Below are 23,332 nucleotides of genomic sequence, written 5' to 3'. Positions count from 1 at the left end.
AGACCGTCTACAGGGGCTAAGAAAAGTCTAGAAAACTTATATTCAAAAAGTTATTTGAAAATTGTATGTCAGTTATTTACCATTTTCGGGCACAATAACTGCCACAAGTGTTGACTTTCCTTAATGATATCTTATTTGAAATTTCAAATCTATTTCATGATCCGAAGATTATCATCATGGACGCATTTGATCCGGCAGCATTACGATAAGCGGTGAAATGTGCCATGATTAAATATCACTTCGGTTATCATTTATCAAAGCTCTCGTAGATTAGCAAAATTTATCAATCATACAACAAGTGCCAAGGCATGTGCTATCAAAGCAGTCATAGCCTTTATTTCACCACAGCCGCCCTGCTTCCGATGTCGATTCGACCACTTCAAAGTTGGATGTTATCCATTTCCACCCACTGACAGATCCATTCTCATGTTGTATCTTTCTGACCGTACTCCGATAGCGATTTCGATCATCGATCGATCCACTTCGAGTTGGATATCCATGTTCAACCATTTGACATTAGTATATGATTTGCCACGATTTTCAAATCTCTTTTCTCTACTATATACTTGCAAGTCCATCAGTTCCTTCCACTAAAAGCAAGAAACAGCCGTTAGGACACTATAAGCTGTAAGTAAATACCTTCCAGCAATTTTAATGATCTTTCAGCCTGATGTTCCAACAGATTCCATACGAGGATCCAGAAATGCCCAGTACTCTACCAAGTCCTAACATATCTCACCATATTTTGCAAATTAGTGTAAAAGCTTACAACATTTAACAACTTTCCAGGGACATACCACCATAATAAAAATTCATAAAATCTAGACCAACATTTGAAAAGGGCGTAACAGCCAAAATTTATTCCTTCTGATTCTTCGTCTACATATATGCTCTATATGTGACCAAGAATCAGAAGGAATAAATTTACACTATTGTTATCTAAAAATGGGAATCAAAATGTTATTGGATTGTGAAATATTGCACATTTTTCCTTAGTATGAAAGGGGCGCTCAAAAAAAAATTTCGCCAAGGGCGCCGAGAATCCACGCTACGGCTCTGAAGTACTCCATAAATAATTGCTCTTCAAAGTGCGTGGGCATATGACATATGTAGCTTCTCAAACAAGCGAAAAAAAAATCCTACATCCTTGAACAAAAAAATTGTTTTGTATATTTTGCCAGAATACGTATTTTTGGAAGACGATTCAGAATATAAAAATATCATTTTGGCCAAAAATGTTACATATGCAGTTTTTCAAACAAATGGTTCAAATGGAATAAACTCGTCTCGTTTGGGTAGAGAATACGCAAATTCAATACAATCATATAACGCAATGCAAACAATTCTGCCGTAATCTGAAAAAGTGACGTATACGACATTTTCCAAAAATGGTGTAAACGAGTAGTACTCATCGTACTCTTTAACAGAAAAATGGAAAACATGCATGTTGTAATTTGGTTCATACGTCACTTTTTTTCAGATTCCAACAGAATTGGCATACGATGAGCGAACAGTTACTGTCAACTAGGGGTTCCATTCCCGGAAACGATTTCCGGAAATCAGTTTCCAGGATTCAAGATTCCAGGATGCGCATTTTAGTTTCCGAATTTCCGGAATATTATGTTAAAGTATTTACCAATTTTGGAGACTACTGTGATCGGTTAAAGTATTTGGAAATCCTTATTTTCAAATTTGATGAGGGAGTATCGTTATATTTTTGACTAACATCTTCTCACTGTTCCTTAATGAAATTTCTATTTAATGGTATATTTCGCTTTCAAGTAGATTACTCCCATATTATAAAAATAATTAAGTTTTAACTGTAGATGCTACAGTATTGCACGTTCATCTCTAATGCGCGTTGAAGGGAGGCGAATCAAAGCATAAGTTTCCATCGGTCGTTTATTTATTTTAAGCCCAATTTACGGGCATTACGAAGTCGAAATAAAAATCGAGTATTTGATTAAATTTCTTAATAACAAGAATAAAGTTATTTAGTTGTGCAGAGCGACAAATTTTCTCCAGATCGCAGATATTTAAGCAAGGGCAGTGACGCCTTTGGTAGGTTTATTGTCAGAGGCCTATTTTGAACTTTCAATACTTTTGATTCCAACCCCGATACGTGTTTCAAACAGACTCATGTTCGAACAATCGTTTTTGTTTTGAGAATGCTTTCTTTCTAAATTATAATGAACTATTGAGAATTTACTGTCTGGATATGTCAAAGTACAAAAGTTAACATATTTTAGGTCTTTATCTTATATATATATATATATATATATATATATATATTATAAGGTCATTACAAAAATCTAATAACAAAAACTTGAAACTTATGCAATTTTATGCGTTTCTGTTGCGTCAAATTTCAAACAAAGTTTGGCAGAAAGATTCATTTAATATTGATAGTTATGATTTGTAATACGACCTAGAACGCTTTGAAAAACAAACGTATTGCTTACATCTTCAAATGCAAAGGCGAAATGTGCTCAAGTGTTCGTATATGTTCGTATTATACATCAAATTTGACCAGAATATTGTTTGCGTTAATAAAATATACGGACGAGTACCAGAATGGTTGATGTCCGCAATAAGAATAAATCCTGTCAAAGCCGTCTTCTCCTCCATATCAAGGAAAAATCAAGGAATCATCTGGACAAGCGGATCTTACTCTCTAACGAGATAGATGCTGAAACTTCATCTGATGCTCATGATGTATCGAGCGTTTTTCAGACATAGGCGTAGACCCAGAACGCTCTCGACAAAACAGGGACAATTTTTAGAATTTTCAACCTCTTTTTTTTGCACTGTATCAAGTATCAATCCATTGAGGTCGAGAGTATATTTTATCCTTATTATCTTAGTTATTATTTCACGTTACGATTTTGAGTTTAGCAAAATTGTTTTATTTCGGAATCGGGAATCAGGAAGTTAACATTTTATTTCCGTTTCCCGGGAAGTTGATTCCCGGGAAAAATGGAAGCCCTACTGTCAACTCCTAATTAAGAAATTCAAGAGTCCGTTTTGCCACTACTAATAGAATCCATTACATATAGCTACGTAGTCCTACGTCACCTTTTCTTGTTTATGATGTTTTGAGGGTTTTGAGGCTTGCTATTTCATAGCAAACAAGCAAACAGTATTTGTGGTTGAATGCTGGGTTTGCTCCATTACTTAGCAGCTTAGTTTATACAAAAGATATTACGGAGAAAAAGAAAAATTTGGATAGCTCCGCGGAAATAACGCGCAGAGGGCAATCTCCACATAGAACAAATCATGCATAGTGTGCGTTGATTTGAGCTCAAATTAATAAAACAAATCCTGTCATGCAATCCAATCGAGCTAGGGATCCTATATATAAGAGATGTGCGAATACTTTTCAGACGATTTACTTGTAAACAAACGCTGCCAGCACTTGCCGCAGCGAAAATGTTAAAACTTACATGACTTTACATTCGAAGACACTTTTGATTGTTTTATCTATCCTCGAGCAGTGCTTTTCGCTAAAATTAAAGAGCAATACGAATGAACACGATATAAGGCATCTTAATTTTTTTACGAAAGCAAAACAAATTGTTCATTCGATAAAACTTTTCAAAATCTATTTCACAATAATCGCACAACTTTCGATCTGCAACTAACGATGTTCATTTGGCTCAGATTTTGACAGTTCTCATTATGTGCTCAAGATGGCCGCTTTCGCATATCTCTGAATGTAGGATCCCTAATCAAGGCGTGCCCATAAACATTGAACGATCAATTATCAGTTCTCTTCCTAGGCGTAAACTAATCTGAAATACAATGATGTTTGATTCACAGAAATTTTTTTCAGTGATTCGATTAGGAAGCTAATCATGAATTTTACATTTTCAACTTTATAGCAAATATGGAAGAATGCTTTCATATGTTTACGTCTCAAACGCATACACTATTCAGCGACGGTAATAATTTGTTTTATCGCGCTTATTATGAACCTGACTGATCTTCCATTTTAGAAGGTCTTCGTGTCGTTCAGTTGAGCCTGCCACCAAGATTTGGACTGGTGCGCTCTGAGCCTGGTTCTGAGCGAAACGCTATCATTGATTAGGCCAGTTGCGGATACATGCAGCCACCTTGCAAGGTTACCAAGCCCGCAGTAAAATCCCTCAAATCGTAGTGCTTCTTTTGACCCTAGACACAAAATTCCAAAGCTTTTTTTCTGTTCGATGATCATAATTATTCTAGGAATGTCATTTAAGAATATAAACAAACATCGCAAATCTAGCATTAGCTCTTTGATCTAGCCTGGAAAATATTCTTTGGAGGCGCTTCGATTTTCAGGGTTCAAATTTTTCTTGAGTAATATTTTAGTTACCAGATAAAGATTGTCGCTTCGGTTCCTTCTGCTTTAAAACATGTGTGGTACCTAACTTCAAATCGTATGTATTTTTCCTTCATTGACATTTAGATCCCCTATCCTCACCAGCAAAAGATGTTCCGGACAGCGACGACAGCGACAATCTTTATCTGGTAACTAAAATATCTTTTGTTCATACTGCATTGCTATTGTTTAACATCAACGTTTAACCAACATTAATTAACTTTGCTGTAATACACCTGTGAATTCGAATACTTTGTTCATTCTGTTATAATGACAGATCATATTACCGCGCGTTCCTTCTCGCGCTCACAAGAGTCTGATATGAAGCTCAGAATAAACTAGAAGTCACCCGTCCGCATTAGCCTTGATCAGAACCCAGGTCAGATTCCTATAGACTTAGTCTTTTAATTTATTGCGGCTTCGTCGCCACAAGCCCCTGGGTCTGCCTCTGCTGCGATGTTCTCCCGGATTACAGTCCAACGCTTACTGGCAGATTTCGTCTTCGCACATGATAAGTTCGTAGAAACACTCAAACGAAAGGTGAAAAAACGTGGAGGACACTGGGGTATACTTATAACTGGGTTCTTTCAACTGGCGTTGAATACGTCCGTACAGAGTTTCAGGGGTGTCCTACGAAAGGCGGAAACTCGAAAGGCGGAAAGCACATAAGGCGGAATACGAAAGGCAGAATGAACGAAAGGCGGAATGATACAAAAGGCAGAAACATGAAAGGCGGAATCACAAAAAGCATAATCATGAAAGGCAGAATTGCATTAGGCTGTTTTAACTTATGCGGACAATTTGAACCAACAGATCAAATGGCGTAATTCTCCTTTCGCAATAAAAAGATATACTTTGGCCGTTGTATGATTTCTTGTTGTTTAGTGTGGAGACCTTCCGTAGCTCAGCGATAAGGCATATGGCTTTGAACGAAGCATACCATACTGAAGGTGACCGAAATCGAATCTCTATAGGTCTGTTTTTGGGTTGCAAATTTTCTCGCCTTTCCGAAGTATGGAAATCAGCAGTTAATAACTCTGGATGTGCTTAATGGATACTGAGCTAAGAGACTTTTAGTTTCAGCTGTGAGATTAGATTTCAATGTCATTTGATATTAAGCCGTTTGGCATAAAGTGGTTTGGCATAATGGTCATTTGGCATAACGGTCGTTTGGCATAACGCAATGAAAATGATCTTATTTTGAACAATTACATTCTTTATGCAACTTAAAACTGGACTTCAACATAGACTTCTTGATATTTACAATGAAGATGGCAAGATACATGCTTTCAAAGAAGGCATCATCAACTCTTTGCCATTATCCAGAGCAATCGCATATATTTAAAGAAGGAATGATCTCCTCTTTTTTTGCATTGCACCGAGTAAATGTGTGCGTTAAAAGAAGGCATCATCAACTCTTTTACATTATCCTGAGCTATTGGGTAATATGAAAGAAATAATAGTCTCCCCTTTCGCATTGCACCGAGCAAAAGAAAGGCTACATTCACGCGATTCGCCTTATCTAGAGCGACGGTTTTATTTATAAAAGTAATACGAACGAAAATTCAATAAAATAGAATTACTTTTAATTAATTTTAACTTTTTGGGGAATAATACGTTCTGAGGAATGGTCTCCTCCGAATTATGAATATATTCTGGAAAAAGATTCAAATGGAATCGTTTTCGACAGACAGTTTCTGGAAAATTGAAAAGAACCTAAATCGATCGTTGATAAGAATATCATTTATTGAAGTGTAGCCATTTAAACTGAAAGAATAGCCAATGTGCAGATGAAGAAAAAAATCATATTGTAATTAAAATTTATATAAATGCCAATAATAACTATTTTGAAAGAATTGTAATTTTTCTGAGCATATATTATTTTTAATCAATTATGCTAAATGACCATTATGCCAAACGGCTATTATGCCAGCCAAATAACTATTATAGCAAATGGCGTACCCTGGTAAATAGAAAAAAATACGGAGGGCGTGCTTTTTAAGAAGGAACTATCCTCCTTCAACTTGCCGGGCAGATCAAACCTTCAAATAATAAAATATGTCCTCCTTTACCTCAAGCAGGCGCCTGTGTAAAACTAAGAAATGACTGAATTCTGCCTTTTGAATTTACGCCTTATGATATATTCCGCCTTTTGTTACAAGTATAAGAACGTCTGCCTTTCGAGATTCTACCTTTTGTGATTTCGGCTTCCGTGTTTCCGCCTTTAAAGTTAGAGTCCCAAAGCGAACAGCCTCCCAAGATGGTGGTCTTTTACGTTGGCCATTTGTACTCTTGTTGCACAGGACACATAAATGAGCGAGAGAAATTCACCGCGTTTTTAGAGATGCCTTTTCCCAAAGTAGATTTATTGAAATTGTTCGACTACAAAATTGTCCAGTGAACGTATATTTTTTTTCTAACTGTCGCGATTTAAAGATTATAGAAAAAAGAATTAAAGAGAACCGCCGGATCTGTGTTAAATCTAGCTTCGATACGTTCGATATCCATGAAATTAGAAAGTTATAAACGTTATAAAGATAAATCTTTCCTATGGTTTTATTCTGGCAGTAAGTCAGCTTAAAACACGTAGAAACTTGTTTACTGACAGTTGACCGGCGGTGTTGAACTTAGTCTGTAGATTAAAAAACACCTTAATAAAGATTAAAAACAAAAACAGTTGACCGACACATGCTAGTTTCTTAAAGACTAGGCTCAGTTGCAATCCAACATTGTTGAGCCAGAATCCATTATATAGAGTTGCGCAAAAAGTGAAGCCACATCTTCAATAGGTAGATTTGGTAGGTAGAATTATTCGCGCAAAGTAAACAAATGCTTTATAATGGATGAAAAGTTTAAAACATTTCAATATCATTACATTATACCAATATAAACGTGCTAACGTTTTAAGAAAAGGATTAAATACTCACTGTTTCATGAAATCGTATATCTAAATTTATTTTTCGGATAAAACGTATTACACCCAGGTTTTTTTTTACACGGTTTGGTTTTGGTCGTTTAAGACCTTCAGGATCAATGAAGCAATGAGTTAACCGCACCAAAAATCACAAAAATCAAAGAAAATTCAGATTTTGAAAGCTGTAAAAATTCAGGTTAACCGAGAAATTAATGAATTCCAACCGCGTAAAAAAAAACCTGGGTGTACATATGCACAGCATGAAACCACTAAAATGAGAACAATATTTCTAAGCTACAACTATATAACGGAAGCCGTGAAAATACGCATAAATCAAGCACAAACGCTACCCATCTACCTCAAGCTTAGGTGACCTAAAATCTAAAATTTTGACTGAATTTTGAAACGAAACCAAAAAAACACAAATAATAAAAACTACCACAAACAGCCAGAGAAAAGAAGCATGGTGTGTCGATGAGAAGATGAGAAGGATAAAAACAAGAACTAAAAAGAACGATGAGGTGTATGTATGAAAATAGAAACTAAAAAAAACGTAAAAAAATATAACATGACTTACGAAACAAGAAGAAACAGTAGAACCACAAAAATCCGGCAAACGGTCGTCGACGGAGGGTGTGGGGGGGAAGGTTCGTCGGAACTCTTGTAGCTAGCAGTGTGTACCAACCCAACCAACGCGTACCTCCCGTCCGCGGAGGTGCTCTGGACTGAATGTTACATTTTGTTCTATTGGCTATTTTTGGAGTGAGTTTGCGCGCGCAATGTTCTTTTGTGAGTCTGAGTGTCTGCTCTAATCTGCTGTGTAATTATGTGTGTATGTGACTATTAACAGAGTTTTGTATTTTAGTTTGGGTATGTAAAAATCCTTCGAATGCAGGCTTTTGATGTCGTCGTTCAAGTTTTGGAACCAAAGGATTCATGCCATCCGATAGATATTTCTGAGTTACCCGCCCGTTAATCGCCTATGCCGGCTCGACCCGTTCGGTCTCGAGGGTTGTTGGAGCTCGATGATGGTCTTGAAGGGTCTACCCCGATGATGGCGGCGCCGTTTCATTTGGGATGAGTTGTGAGTATTGTGTGTAAGTGCGTTCGCCAATCACCGATACTTTTGGCCGAATTATGTTTTCTCCGATTGTGTTTCAATGTGTTTTTTTTTTAATATTTAAAATACTTAAATATTTCGAGTGATTAAGTAGTAGGAAAATGTTAGTGGAAAACATAGAAACAACGAATAAGGGGGGGTTCGTTTTCATCAGTTCGGTTCAGTAGAACAGGTAGAACAGGCTTTTAGAAACACACACGAATGTCCAGTTTTAGAAACCGGAAGTAGTAATGGTAGAACAACAACACTGATCGTGCATAAGGCCATCATTTTTCTTCTTCTTCACTTCGAGTGTATCTATGCTAGATGCGCTAAATTCGGTTCGTTTCGCTTCTATCGGAAACCAATGAAATCACTTTATTTTTGATAACAGCTCCTATTTGCCTTAAATTTACACCCTGCACGCACTCGATTTATTCTTCTTAGTTCTTAGTTTCACGTTTCAGTTCAGAGATACGATACGAAACAAGTTATGGGGAAAAATATCACCAAGCACTATCGAAAACTGATCTGATCTACTCACGAAGTAAGTTTTAGAAAAGGAACACGATTTTTCAAGAAACTCCTTCCGGCGCGAGATGAAGGGAACTCACATCAATAAACGTAAAACGTCAACAAAATAACTTAGATCTTCAACCAATTCCAGAACGTCGAACGAATGTTTCGTACCTTGCCGTTTTCCCCGGAACCACTTGACCCGCTATCGGTCGTTCCCCCACCGGAGGGACCGTTGCTATTATTGTTGTTCTGCTCTCCGGCGCCCGCGGACGACGATCCCCGCCCGATGGAAGCACTACTGACGCGCCGGATAGCGCTAGCACTCTGTTTCCGGTCGCGCAACTGCCCGGTTGTAAAGCTCGAGCTCAAATCCTTCTTCGAGCTGGACTTACTCAGATTACCCGTCGAGGCGGAAGCCCCCGACTGGAACCGGGAGAGTGAGTCCAGATTCTTCACTCGCGTTGTCAGCGAGTCCCGTTTCGCTTTCGGAAGCGGCGAACTGCTTACCACTGTGGCCATGGTCGCTTTTAGCACCGTTGGCGAGCCGGCCCCCTTCGAGACCGGAATAGAGGAACTGCGGCTTTTTTCGAGAGATGTATCCCGGCGCCAGCTCTGAGCCGAATCGGGTCGGTTAAGACTCGCATCTTTCTTGTCTTTGCTCGTGATCGAACTCGGACCGGTCGATTTCATGTTCAAACTTCCGGTGCTCTTGTTCAGCGACTTGCTTGTTAGCGACGCCGATGGGGAAGAAGAGCTCTTCTCCCCACGTTGCTGCGAGGCCAGGAAATTTCTTCCCGTTGGAGGTTTTGGCGCCACGTAACCCTTAGTTCCGGGAAGTGGTATCTTGCTTGGTCTTCGTCTTGGCGTTTCCGGACACTGCATCCTGCTGCCACTCAAGTCCCGTTCGGCCTGGTCCTGCGCCGATTCGGTACTACTCGAATGATGCAGGATCTCATCCATGGCTAGCGGGGTCATTGCCTTCATGCTGGGCGTTGAAACCTGACTCTGGGATAGCCTTAGTGTCAGCTCACGCTGCTGCTGCTGCTGATGGTGATGTAGCTGGTGGTGATGAACTGGGGAAAGTTGGGCCAGTTCCGAGGTAGAAGCGGATCGATGCTGATGGCTAACGATACCACCGGCCGAAGTGCTGACCACCGAGGGACCTTTGGAACCGGTGGTGCCACCGGTCGATGACGGTGATCCGGCGCTCGAAGAATGATGATGATGTGGATGGTGCTCCGGACTGAAACCAGACGACGAAGACTTACCGGCACTATGCTGCTGCTGTTTGGACTCAAGCACCCGCAGTTGCGCCTTGGTACCCTCCAGTTCGATGGTTTTCTCTTCGAGCTGGAATGGGATACAGGAAAAGACAGTTTAGAATTAGTTTTAGCAAATTTATGTAACACTAAACAATAAAAAAAAAATTCCCTGTAAATTTTTAAATTCCAGCCGAGCATTAACAAATTCTGAAAAAGGAATTTCGTCAATTGCCAGTGGGGAATTTTGAAAGTTCCCAGATGAAAATTTTAAAAGTTCTCAAAGAAACAGCTTTGAAAGATCCCAGATGTAAATTTTAAAAGTTCCCAGAGGAAAATATTGAAAGATCCCGCTTCCCAGAAGGTAAATTTGAAACTTTCCAGAGGAATTTTTTGAAAATTCTCAATGGGGGAATTTGGTAAGTTCCTAGAGAGTAATCTAATTCGGAAATCGAGTAAAATCTAATCCAGGATTCGAACAGAAACCCAAGCGGGATTTGTGCAAAATCCCAACCGGGATTCGAGCAGAATCTTAATAGTAATTTGTGCAGAATCCCAACCGGAATTTGTGCAGAACTCCATCCGGGATTAGAGCAGAATCCCATCCAGAATAAACCATGAAACCTATCTGGAAATAAACCCACTCGGAATTCCAGTCCAATCTCATCTAGCATTCGAGCAGAATCTTATTCAGGAATCGAGCAGAATCCAATCTGAGATTTGAGCAGAAACCCATCAAGGATACGAGAAAAATCTCATCCGGGATTCGAGCAGAATATCATCAGGGATTCGAGCAGAATCCCATCCACAATTCAAGCAAAATTCTATCCGGGATCCGATCAAAATCCCATCAGAATCTTGGATAGTATTATTCTCCAAATCCGCACGGGATTTTACTCGAATTCCATATGCGATTCTGCCCGAATTCCGGATGGGGTTTTGCTTGAATTCTAGATGGAATTTTGCTCCCATTTGGGATTCGAACATAAGCCCATTTGGGATTGGAGCAAAATCCAATTCGGGATCCTAGGACAATTTGAGTAGAATCCCATTGGGTGTGCAGCAGAATTCTATCCAGGATTCGAACAGAATTCTGTGCAGGATTCGAGTAGACTCACAATTATGCTAAGAGGTCATTTTTAGCGTAGCCAACACCAACACCAAATCACTTAAATCAAAACCATTATGATAAAGGCTTAACACCAATGCCAGCTTTTATTGATATGCAACTTTAATCAAGGATATTCGGGATTCGGGATTCAGTCAGAATCCCCTATCGGTAATCGGTCAGAATCCCCTATCGGTATTCGGTCAGAATCCTCTTTCGGGATTCAATCAGAATCCCCTTTCGGGATTCAGTTAGAATCCCCTTTCAGGATTCGGTCAGACTCCCCTTTCTGGATTCGATCAGAATCCCTTTTCGGGATTCGATCAGAATCCCCTTTCGGGATTCGGTCAGAATCTCCTTTCGGAATTCGGTCGGAATCCCCTTTTGGGATTCGGTCAGAATTCCCTTTCGGGATTCGATTAGAATCTCCTTTCGGGATTCGGTTAGAATCCCCTTTCAGGATGCGGTTAGAATCCCTTTTCGGGATTCGGTTAGAATCCCCTTTCGGGATTCGGTCAGAATCCCCTTTCGGGATTCGGTCAGAATCCCCTTTCGGGATTCGGTCAGAATCCCCTTTCGGGATTCGGTCAGAATCCCCTTTCGGGATTCGGTCAGAATCCCCTTTCGGGATTCGGTCAGAATCCCCTTTCGGGATTCGGTCAGAATCCCCTTTCGGGATTCGGTCAGAATCCCCTTTCGGGATTCGGTCAGAATCCCCTTTCGGGATTCGATCAGATTTCCTTTCGAGATTCGATCAGATTTCCTTTTCGGGACACGGTCAGAATCCTTTTTCGGGATTCGGTCAGAATCCCTTTTCAGGATTCGGTCAGAATCCCTTTTCAGGATTCGGTCAGAATCCTCTTTCGGGATTCGGTCAGAATCCCCTTTCGGGATTCGGTCAGAAACCCTTTTTCGGAATTCTGTTAGAATCCCCTTTCGGGATTCGGTCAGAATCCCCTTTCGGGATTCGGTCAGAATCTCCTTTCGGGATTCGGTCAGAATCTCCTTTCGGGATTCGGTCTGAGATCCCTTTCGGGATTCGGCGAGAATCCCCTTTGGGGATTCGGCGAGAATCCCCTTTGGGGATTCGGTCAGAATCCCCTTTCGGGATTCGGTCAGAATCCCCTTTCGGGATTCAGGCAGAATCCCCTTTCGGGATTCAGGCAGAATCCCCTTTCAAGATTCGGTCAGAATCCCCTTTCGGGATTCGGTCAGAATCCCCTTTCAGGATTCGGTCAGAATACCCCTTTCGGGATTCGGTCAGAATCCCTTTTCGGGATTCGGTCAGAATCCCCTTTCGGGATTCGGTCAGAATCCCCTCTCGGGATTCGGTCAGAATCCCCTTTCGGGATTCGGTCAGAATCCCCTTTCGGGATTCGGTCAGAATCCCCTTTCGGGATTCGATCAGAATCCCCTTTCGGGATTCGGTCAGAATACCCCTTTCGGGATTCGGTTAGAATCCCCTTTCGGGATTCGGTTAGAATCCCCTTTCGGGATTCAATCAGAATCCCCTTCGGGATTTGGTCAGAATCCCCTTTCGGGATTCGGTCATAATCTCCTTTCGGGATTCGGTCGGAATCCCCTATCGGGATTCGGTCAGAATCCCCTTTCGGGATTCGGTCAGAATCCCCTTTCGGGATACGGTCAGAATACCCCTTTCGGGATTCGGTCATAATGGCCTTCCGGGATTCGGTTCAACTCCCTTTTCGGGATTCGGCCAGACCCCCCTTTCGGGATTCGAGTCAGAATCCCCTTTCGGGATTCGGTCAGAATCCCCTTTCGGAATTCGGTCAGAATCCCCTTTCGGGATTCGGTCAGAATCCCCTTTCGGGATTCGGTCAGAATCCCCTTTCGGGATTCGGTCAGAATCCCCTTTCGGGATTCGGTCAGAATCCCCTTTCGGGATTCGGTCAGAATCCCCTTTCGGGATTCGGTCAGAATCCCCTTTCGGGATTCGGTCAGAATCCCCTTTCGGAATTCTGTCATAATCCCCTTTCGGGATTCGGTCAGAATCCCCTTTCGGGATTCGGTCAGAATCCCCTTTCGGGATTCGGTCAGAATCCCCTTTCGGGATTCGGTCAGAATCCCCTTTCAGGATTCGGTCAGAATCCCCTTTCGGGATTCGGTCAGAATCCCCTTTAGGGATTCGGTAAGAATCCCCTTTTGGGATTCGGTCAGAATCCCCTTTCGGGATTCGGTTAGGATCCCTTTTCGGGATTCGGTTAGAATCTCCTCTCGGGATTCGGTTAAAATCCTCTTTCGGGATTCGGTTAGAATTCCCTTTCGGGATTCGGTTAGAACCCCCTTTCGGGATTCGGTCAGAACCCCCTTTCGGGATTCAATCAGAATCCCCTTTCGGGATTCGGTCAGAATCCCCTTTCGGGATTCGATCAGAATCCCCTTTCGGGATTCGGTCAGAATCCTCTTTCGGGATTCGGTCAGAATACCCCTTTCGGGATTCGGTTAGAATCCCCTTTCGGGATTCGGTTAGAATCCCCTTTCGGGATTCGGTCAGAACCCCCTTTCGGGATTCAATCAGAATCCCCTTCGGGATTCGGTCAGAATCCCCTTCGGGATTCGGTCAAAATCCCCTTTCGGGATTCGGTCAGAATCCCCTTTCGGGATTCGGTCAGAATCCCCTTTCGGGATTGGGTCAGAATCCCCTTTAGGGATTCGGTCAGAATCCCCTTTTGGGATTCGGTCAGAATCCCCTTTCGGGATTCGGTCAGAATCTCCTTTCGGTATTCGGTCAGAATCCCCTTTCGGGATTCGGTTAGGATCCCTTTTCGGGATTCGGTTAGAATCTCCTCTCGGGATTCGGTTAAAATCCCCTTTCGGGATTCGGTCAGAATCCCCTTTCGGGATTCGGTCAGAATCCCCTTTCGGGATTCGGTCAGAATCCCCTTTCGGGATTCGGTCAGAATCCCCTTTCGGGATTCGGTCAGAATCCCCTTTCGGGATTCGGTCAGAATCCCCTTTCGGGATTCGGTCAGAATCGCCTTTCGGGATTCGGTCAGAATGCCCTTTCGGAATTCGATCAGAATCCTCTTTCGGAAATCGATCAGAATCCTCTTTCAGGATTCGGTCATATCCCCTTTCGGGATTCGATCAGAATCCCCTCTCAGGATTCGGTCAGAATCCCCTCTAGGGATTCGGTCAAAATTCCCTTTAGGGATTCGGTCAGACTCCCCTTTCGGGATTCGGTCAAAATCCCCTTTCGGGATTCGGTTAGACTCCCCTTTCGGGATTCGGTCAGACTCCCCTTTCGGGATTCGAATGAGAATCTCCTTTTGGGATTCGGTCAAAATTCGCTTTCTTTTGTTTCGGTCAGAATTCGCTTTCTTTCTTCCGGGATTCAGTCATATCCCCTTTCGGGATTCGGTCAGAATCCCCTCTCAGGATTCCGTCAGAATCCCCTCTCGGGATTTGGTCAAAATCCCCTTTAGGGATTCGGTCAAACTCCCCTTTCGGGATTCGGTCAGAATCCCCTTTCGGGATTCGGTCAGAATCCCCTTTCGGGATTCGGTCAGAATCCCCTTTCGGGATTTGGTTAGAATCCCCTTTCGGGATTCGGTCAGAATCCCCTTTCGGGATTCGGTCAGAATCCCCTTTCGGGATTCGGTCAGAATCCCCTTTCGGGATTCTGTCAGAATACCCTTTCGGGATTCGATCAGAATCCCCTTTTGGGATTCGGTCGCAATCCCCTTTCAGGATTCGGTCTGAATCCCCTTTCGGGATTCGAATCAGAATCTCCTTTCGGGATTCGGTCAGAATCCCCTTTCGGGATGCGGTCAGAATCCACTTTCAGGATTCGGTCAGAATTCCCTTTCGGGATTCGGTCAGAATACCCCTTTCGGGATTCGGTCATAATGTCCTTTCGGGATTCGGTCAGACTCCTTTTTCGGGATTCGGTCAGACCCCCCTTTCGGGATTCGAATCAGAATCACCTTTCGGGATTCAGTCAGAATCCCCTTTCGGAATCCGGTCAGAATCCCCTTTCGGGATTCGATCAGAATCCCCTTTTGGGATTCGGTCGCAATCCCCTTTCAGGATTCGGTCTGAATCCCCTTTCGGGATTCGAATCAGAATCTCCTTTCGGGATTCGGTCAGAATCCCCTTTCGGGATTCGGTCAAAATTCCCTTTCGGGATTCGGTCAGAATCCCCTTTCGGGATTCGGTCAGAATCCCCTTTCGGGATTCGGTCAGAATCCCCTTTTGGGATTCGGTCAGAATCCCCTTTCAGGATTCGAATCAGAATCTCCTTTCGGGATTTGGTTAGAATTTTATTTCGGGATTCGGTCAAAATCCCCTTTCAAGATTCAGTTAGAATCCCCTATCGAGATTCGGTTAGAATCTCTTTTCGTAAGAATCCCATTTCGGAATTCGGTCAGAATTCCATTCCGAGATCCGGTCAGAATCCCCTTTCGGGATTCGGTCAGAATCCCCTCTCGGGATTCGGTCAGAATCCCCTCTCGGGATTCGGTCAGAATCCCCTCTCGGGATTCGGTCAGAATCCCCTCTCGGGATTCGGTCAGAATCCCCTCTCGGGATTCGGTCAGAATCCCCTCTCGGGATTCGGTCAGAATTCCATTTTGGGATTCGGTCAAAATCTCCTTTTGGGATTCGGCCAGAATCCCCTTTTGGGATTCGGTCAGAATCTTCTTTTGGGATTCGGTCAGAATCCCCTTTCGGGATTCAATCAGAATCCCCTTTCGGAATTCAATCAGAACTCCCTTCCGGAATTTGGTCAAAACTCAGAATCCTCTTTCAGGATTCAGTCAGAATCCCTTTTCAGGATTCGGTTAGATTCCGCTTTCGGGATTCGGTTAAAATTTCCTTCGGGATGCGGTTAAAATCCTCTTTTAGGAATCGGTCAGAATCCCCTTTCCGGATTGGGTCAAAATCCTCTTTCGGAATTAGATAAGAATCCACTTTCGGGATTCGATCAGAATCCCCTTTTGGGATTCGGTCACAATCCCCTTTCGGGATTCGGTCACAATCCCCTATCAAGATTCAGTCACACTTCCATTAAGTCAGAATTTCCGCAGGGATTCAGTCAGAATACCCTCCACGACTCGGTCAAAACCTTTCCCGGGATTTGGTAAGAATCCCCAATCCCCTTCGGGATTTGGTAACAATTTTCTCCCGGATTCAAGATACTTCGGAATCTGATCAGAATCCGTTCCGGTATACTCCTTGAAGGGTATTTGGCAAATTCCAAGACGGGAATTTGGCAAATTCTGAGAGTTAATAACCAAAAGGGAATTTGGTTAATTCCCAAAGGTAAATGTGATAAATTCTCAGACGAGAATTTGGTAAATTTCCGGAAAGAATTTTGTAAATTCTCAACGATGAATTTGATGATTTTTTTCAAACACCTTAAGAAGAAATTTATAAATTCACAAAGATAAATTTTGGAAATTCCCAGTGGACAGTTTCGAAAATTGGAGAATTTTGGAAATTTCCAGAAGAGAAATTAGAAAGTTCCCAAAGGCGAATTGCGAAAATTTCCAGAGAAGAATTTTGAAAATTTACAGAGGGAAATTTTAACACAATTTAAGAGGGAAATTGTAAAAAATTCCCAGATGGTAATTTTGGAAAATTCCAGAGGGGAATTTCGGAGATTCCCATAGATTTTTTTTATAAATCCACATTTCTATAAATTCATAAAAAAAATCGAAAATAATTATGAGCAATTTTGTCAATTTTCAGAGGGAAACCTGAAACTTGTCGTACGACAAGTGAAGAGATTCCACTATAGAAGCTTTAGACATAATTTTCGATTCAGGAGATTTTATAAAAAGTGCCTAGTTTATGTTTTATCGGTTTATGTACGTAAAACCACTGTGTCCATTGAGTTACATCTTGTGAGTTACTTGTGGGTGGTTGTGTTTTTGTCAGCAAGAGTAACACAGTTTAAATTTCCGTAAATTGCCAGTGGATTTTTAATGCTCAGGGAACTTAGTTAATCCGCAATTGATGTTCAACTAAAAAGCATTTTACGACCATTTTATGATACTTACCCTAAACTTGAGATCATCAATATCCTCCTTCGACTTGTCCAACTTCTTATTGAGAAAGATGCGGGACCGTGTAGCCTGATCGAGCCGTTGTTGTAGAACCTGTAATGAAATGGAAGGACAAACGTCAGTTTGGTATCAGAAAAGGCAAACATCGAGGTTCGTTTACCGATCACGCGATCTTAAAGCACTTCATAGATTATCACAAAGACATAATTGTTGTTTTAGCTAATTTCGACAAAAAAACGTAGATATCTTTAACTCCGGCCCGGAAAGAGCTAATTTTCAATGCCATTGTTGCAGCGCGGGACAATTCAAAGCTAACAGTCATCATACAGAAACACGCAACCAAACCTCGTTATCTTATTTGTTTCCAGTTGAATTTGAAACAATTAGCTGGATCCGTTCGAAACATCACAAACTGGATGAGTGGATGGATATAATTGGTCTCCATCGTCATTAAGAAAGGGTTGCGCTACTCAATGTCACGTTCGATTTATAACCGGTAATGGTCATTAGCCGGTAGTCCAGTAGATGTGGATAATTTATAGTTCACGTGTTCGACAGCGTATCGATGTTCAGATGCAATAATTTGAAGCTCTATTTTCTACATTGTTTAAAACGCGATTATTTAACATTTGCGGTGGAACCTAAACACTTTCATTCTCCGCAGAAAAAATAAATACCTAAATAAATAAAAGTCGACCACAAACCAAGCGCCATCAACGGCCATCGTAATCGTCATCAACGGGGTTGGAGAATGTCTCTTGCTCGAGCACTTACCAACTGCAAATGCAAGCTGTTAGTCGAGGGAGCAAGACACAATGCAACTTTGTAATGGAAACAATGTGTCGGAATTGGATTTATGAGTGCAATTGACGATGAGGAGGAGAAAAACCGCAAATAACCATACGGAGTACATATGTGTATTTAGATGAGCAGTGTTGGTCAATAGTTGGAGAATCAGAAATGTAGTTAAACACGTTTCTGAAGAAACTTTATAAATATTTCAGTAACTTTAGAAAGAAATATTGTATGCTAGGAACTGCCATTGGAATAAATAAAGTTAAGTTTAAAATATTAGACTGTTTTCGGCCACTACTGTACAATCCGGTCACGTGTGCTCCACAGTCAGGCTTCTACAAAAGATTGTTTGTGCATTACTGCTATTTGTGGGATACGGCTGTGATGACAGCTGGTTACTTTATAATCTTATAGTTTCCTATTGTATTTATAGCTCGGGTGTTTATAACTTAATTCCACATGTGGAACTTGCACTAATATCGATTTCTACTTAGTCCGATTTTATCACGTCACCGTCAATCTCTGTGCAAAGGGAACGAAGCTAACTAAGAGGCATGATGTGCACAAGTCCCGAACGAGACCATTAGTGAAGAAGTAACAATCTGTGTGGTAGAATGACAACAAAATTACTGCAATTTAGGTGGCAAATCTGGTGGCCATTAGGCTGGGGTGGATTGCAGGGCACAGAGAATGAGGTAATCAAGTTACGCGACCGACAAGTTCGTCGAGCTGCATCATAGCGCGCCGTGATGCAATCAACCATTAGGTGGGTGATGATCGCTGACTTTGTAAGAACTTTGAATATGAAGAGCGCGTCGTTCGATAATGAACATAAGCATGATGACTGTACTACACGTCATAGTTGCTACTCCGTGATTGATCAGAACAATCGGAACCAATAGATGGGGAACCTAGAATGTGGGGAGCCAACTGACGGGTCATCGGATTTGCATTCCAACCTAAATGTGCGCACAGTCATTAGTCCACTGCAAGCCGAGAAAACCTTTGCACTTGCCACAAGCTCATGCGGAGTTTTATTAGAATCTGAAGATCAGGTGCTATGGCAGAGGTTCGTCTCGGTTAACGAGTTGTCAATGTGCTTGGGAATGAAAGGATAATTCTTCTTTTATATATATATATATATATATATATATATATATATATATATATATATATATATATATATATATAAATGAAATGGTCTGTGTTCGTATCCGCATAACTCGAAAACGGCTCGATGGATTTTTTTAATTTCTTCAGCAGAAACATTCGTTATCGTTTCCGACGGGTTTATAAGATATTTCCTTATGCGAAAATCACGGGTAAGATGGAGTAAATCGTGAAAAACTAAAATTAAGAACCGTATGGAAATTTCGCATGGCCAGTTCACAACGCGCATTTTCGCCTACTATGCAGGACAACGTCTGCCGGGTCGACTAGTATATATATATATATATATATATATATATTATATATTATATTATTTATTATTATTATTATTATTATTATTATTATCTATATAAAACTCAATGTTTGTATGTTTGTATGTATGTTTGTATGTATGTTCCAGCATAACTTCTGAACTCATTTACCGATTATAACCAAATTTGGAACACACATTCTTTATCTTGAGGAGACGACGATAGGGGAATTAGGCATGCTTTTTGGAAAAGGGGGAGGGTGTGGGGGGAGGGGTATTGCTTAGTTATCGGTCAACTCAGTGTAAATTCTAAACCCCTTGGCCGATTTCAACCAAATTTAGAACACAAATTCTTTATCTTAAGGAGAGGACGATAGGGGGGTCGAGCATGCGTTTTTGGAAAAGGGGGATGGTATGGGGGGAGGGGTATTGCTTAATTATCGATCTACGCAGTTTAAATTCTGAACCCCTTGGCCGAATTCGACCAGATTTGGAACACAAATTCCTTATCTTAAAAAGGGGACGATAGGGGTTTAAGCATGCTGTTTGGAAAAGGGGAAGGGTGTGGGGGGAGGAGTATTGCTTGGTTATCGATCAACTCAGTGTAAATTCTGAACCCCTTGGCCGATTTCAACCGAATTTGAAACACAAATCCTTTATCTTACAGAGGGAACGATAGGGAGGTTAAGCATGCTCTTTGGAAAAGGAGGAGGGTATGGGGGGAGGGGTATTGCTTAGTTATCGATCAACTCAGTGTAAATTCTAAACCCTTTGGCCGATCTCAACCAAATTTGGAACATAAATTCTTTATCTTAAGGAGGGGATGATAGGGGGGTTGAGCATGCTCTTTGGAAAAGGGGAGGGTATGGGGGGAGGGGTATTGCTTAATTATCGATCCACGCAGTTTAAATTCTGAACCCCTTGGCCGATTTCGACCAAATTTGGAACACAAATTCCTTATCTTAAGAAGGGGACGATAGGGGGTTATGCATGCTCTTTGGAAAAGAGGGAGGATGTGGGGGGAGGGGTATTGCTTAGTTACCGATCAACTCAGGGTAAATCCTGAGCCTCATGACCGATTTGAACCAAATTTGTATCAAATATTGTCTGTCCTAAGGAAGCGATTTTAGTGGATGTGGTTAAGTAATTTTAAAAAAGGGGAAGGGTGTGGGAGAGGGGGTATTGTTTAGTTATCGATCAATTCAGCATGACTTCTGAACCCATTTATCGATGTCCAGCAAATTTGGAACCCATATTATTTGTCTAAGGAAGACTATATCAGACTGGGTATGAGTGCCATAGCTAAATGAGAGAGAAGGTATATTCATTAAACGAACAGTTTAGTATACCTTTTTATCGCATAGGTCAATTCAAACCAAACACGTAAACACGTAATCCCTACCCAAAGGAAAATATTATAGAGAGGCTGGAAGGGACTTTCGGAATGGGGGGGGGGGGGTATTGGGATTGGGTATTGTTGTTCATCGGAAAAATTGTATGCCCTGTGAAAAGCAATGATTAATGTGTTTCCTTCTGAATGGTGGATGTGATTGCTTCTTTAAAAGTAGGCATTTGCCCGGAATAAGGCAATGGTGGGTGTGATCCCTTCTTAAAAATATGCTTTGCCCGGAATATGGTATCGATGAATGTTTTTCCTTCTTTAGAAATAGACGTTTGCCCGGAATAAGACCTTTCAAACCCACGATCCCTTCTTCAAAATCAGTCAATGTTTCCAAAAGCCTTCTTTTAATCAAATGATAAAGTATGAATAAGTAAACACAATACCCTGTTGACCAATTGGTTTTATCATTTTCCGATTGTAAAAGAAAACTGCAAACCAAACTGGCAATTCCGAGCAAGGCCGGGTACATAAAGCTAGTGTTCTAATAAGGTACAAGAACGAGCTTAAGTTTATTTCGAATGTTAAAAATTACTGCTAGAATAGTCAAGTTGACGGTAACTGATAAAAAATGGAAAAAGTATGAAGTCCATATACTGTTCTAGCGATTGCTAGAACATGATAAATACATGAGAAGGCACAGAGTAGGAGAAAGGAAAGGGCCTGGGAGTGAACCCGCGATTTCCTGCGTATGAAGCAGAAGCGGTAACCATGGCGTATGACTACCAAGTTCGTAGAGTAGAGCATAAATTATGTGTTTTAAATACCAAAAGCTGCTTTCCAGAACAAAACACGATCTATCCAGTATTATGCGATCAGCAATAGTGGCAAAATGAGTAAATGTTGATATTATACTGACTGCGCATATTTTTTTTATTGCAAAGCGCAATATTTAAAAGGTATAAAATATTTAGTAGAGCAAACGGATTGATTCAACGGCAACATACCCGGCAACGAATAAAGGACAACGTTTGGACGTCGGGTCTTGGAACGTGAGAACTTTGAATGAACCCGCACGTGTTGGGCTCCTGGCTCCTGGCTCCAAGAAATATGGTGGTCCAGACCTGGAGAACGTGAATTCCGGGCGATGGATTCCATAGCTAACACTTCATTCAAGTACCATATCTGCTATAGCGGCGGTGACATAGCAGAATAAGGCTTTGGCTTCATGGTGATCAGAAAGTTCTATGAGAGCCTTGATAAGGCCTACGGAGAGTGCCCAACACACGATGTAAAGATTGTCATCGGGGATGAAAATGCGCAGATTGGATAAGAAAGATTCTTTCGCCCTGTCATTGGTACGGAAAACCTTCATTCCGCTACCAATGATAATGGTCTGCGACTTGTAACCTTTGCTGCTACTAGAGGGATGGAAATCAGCAGTGTAACGATCAGCAGCGTGTCTGTGACGTCCACACGTCTTGGCAGTGGACGTCCTCACGCCCCAAACTAGCTCACCTCTAATTCTCAGGGTCGACGTTTAACCAGCTCGAGGGGACAAACTAGAACACCACTAAGCGGACAGAGGAAGACCTTAATGGACCACTGGACAGTCATGCACCTTATGAACAAATAAGAAAAGCTTGAGATACATTTTACTTTTTTTTATTGAAGAACATGTTAGTGAAAAAGGTAGTTTTAGTTCATCTGAATAGGGTTAGTTAAGGTTAGTATAGCTGTTGCGGCCGATTGTTGGGTTGGGGCCCATAGTGGCATGCTTGATATACGCCACATGATGAAGGTACGAAATTTTGTCCGTACTCGTGACTCGGGCTATATCGGAGCTAGGAGGCTTCACCAAACACTGACGTCGCTTCGGGTTGATGCAACAAAGTTCTACGGGAATGCCAGGGGTACGTTGCCAGCGTAGGGTACCGGTCGGCTTTGCGGCCTAGCGAGACTCAAATGGACAGGCTCGTACTGGGCAGGCTCGGGTCGACACCGGGGCTAGAGAGATCGCTGATTCACTTAACGGTGCTTCCGAGCGAGAATACGTTCTGGCACTCGGTCTTGACTGGTTGGACTCGATGATACTTCCGCCTCGGATGGACACGTTTGATCGAGGGTAATGCGTACCGCATGGCTAACTTCTCGACGACGGTGCCAAGGGGGGGGGCAATCTTGCTACGTTCGGGCGATGAGATCAGTCTCTCCGGAACTCAGGGAGATTTATTTGGCAAGTCTGAAGACGTGCCGGACTGGGTCGATTTCGGTCGACTGGCACGTGCTCTTCTTCTTCACCCCAGATGGCCGTCCACAATCACTGGTTTTCACTAGGCGCAGTTTTTCTTGGGCGCACACACAATTGGCCCACCTTTCCGGGACTTCGTCGATCTCCCCGTGGCTTTCACTAGCAATTCACCAAGCTCAGCTTTCTTTTTAGAAAATTTAACGATTATTATTTTTCCTCCCGTAAACACGTCTGGTATC

The 23,332-nt window shown here is 41.9% G+C and overlaps 1 protein-coding gene across 2 annotated transcripts in view; it reads right to left on the bottom strand.

Annotated features, from left to right (window-relative positions):
- Positions 1-7,839: 7,839 nt before the first annotated feature.
- The window catches only part of LOC134206411 (serine-rich adhesin for platelets), a 250,008-nt gene continuing 234,515 nt past the window's right edge, over positions 7,840-23,332 (bottom strand). For both annotated transcript variants that reach the window (XM_062682125.1, XM_062682126.1), the window contains 2 exons: positions 17,283-17,381; positions 7,840-10,242 (listed from right to left, as the gene is read on the bottom strand). In XM_062682125.1, coding sequence (XP_062538109.1) covers positions 9,019-10,242; positions 17,283-17,381 — 1,323 coding nt within the window. In that variant the 3' untranslated portion in view covers positions 7,840-9,018. The remainder of the gene's footprint in view (positions 10,243-17,282; positions 17,382-23,332) is intronic.

Source organism: Armigeres subalbatus, chromosome 1 (assembly GCF_024139115.2).
Source record: "Armigeres subalbatus isolate Guangzhou_Male chromosome 1, GZ_Asu_2, whole genome shotgun sequence".
NCBI lineage: Eukaryota > Metazoa > Arthropoda > Insecta > Diptera > Culicidae > Armigeres > Armigeres subalbatus.
Note: the sequence above shows the minus strand (reverse complement) of the source record. Positions and strands in the feature narration are given on the sequence as shown.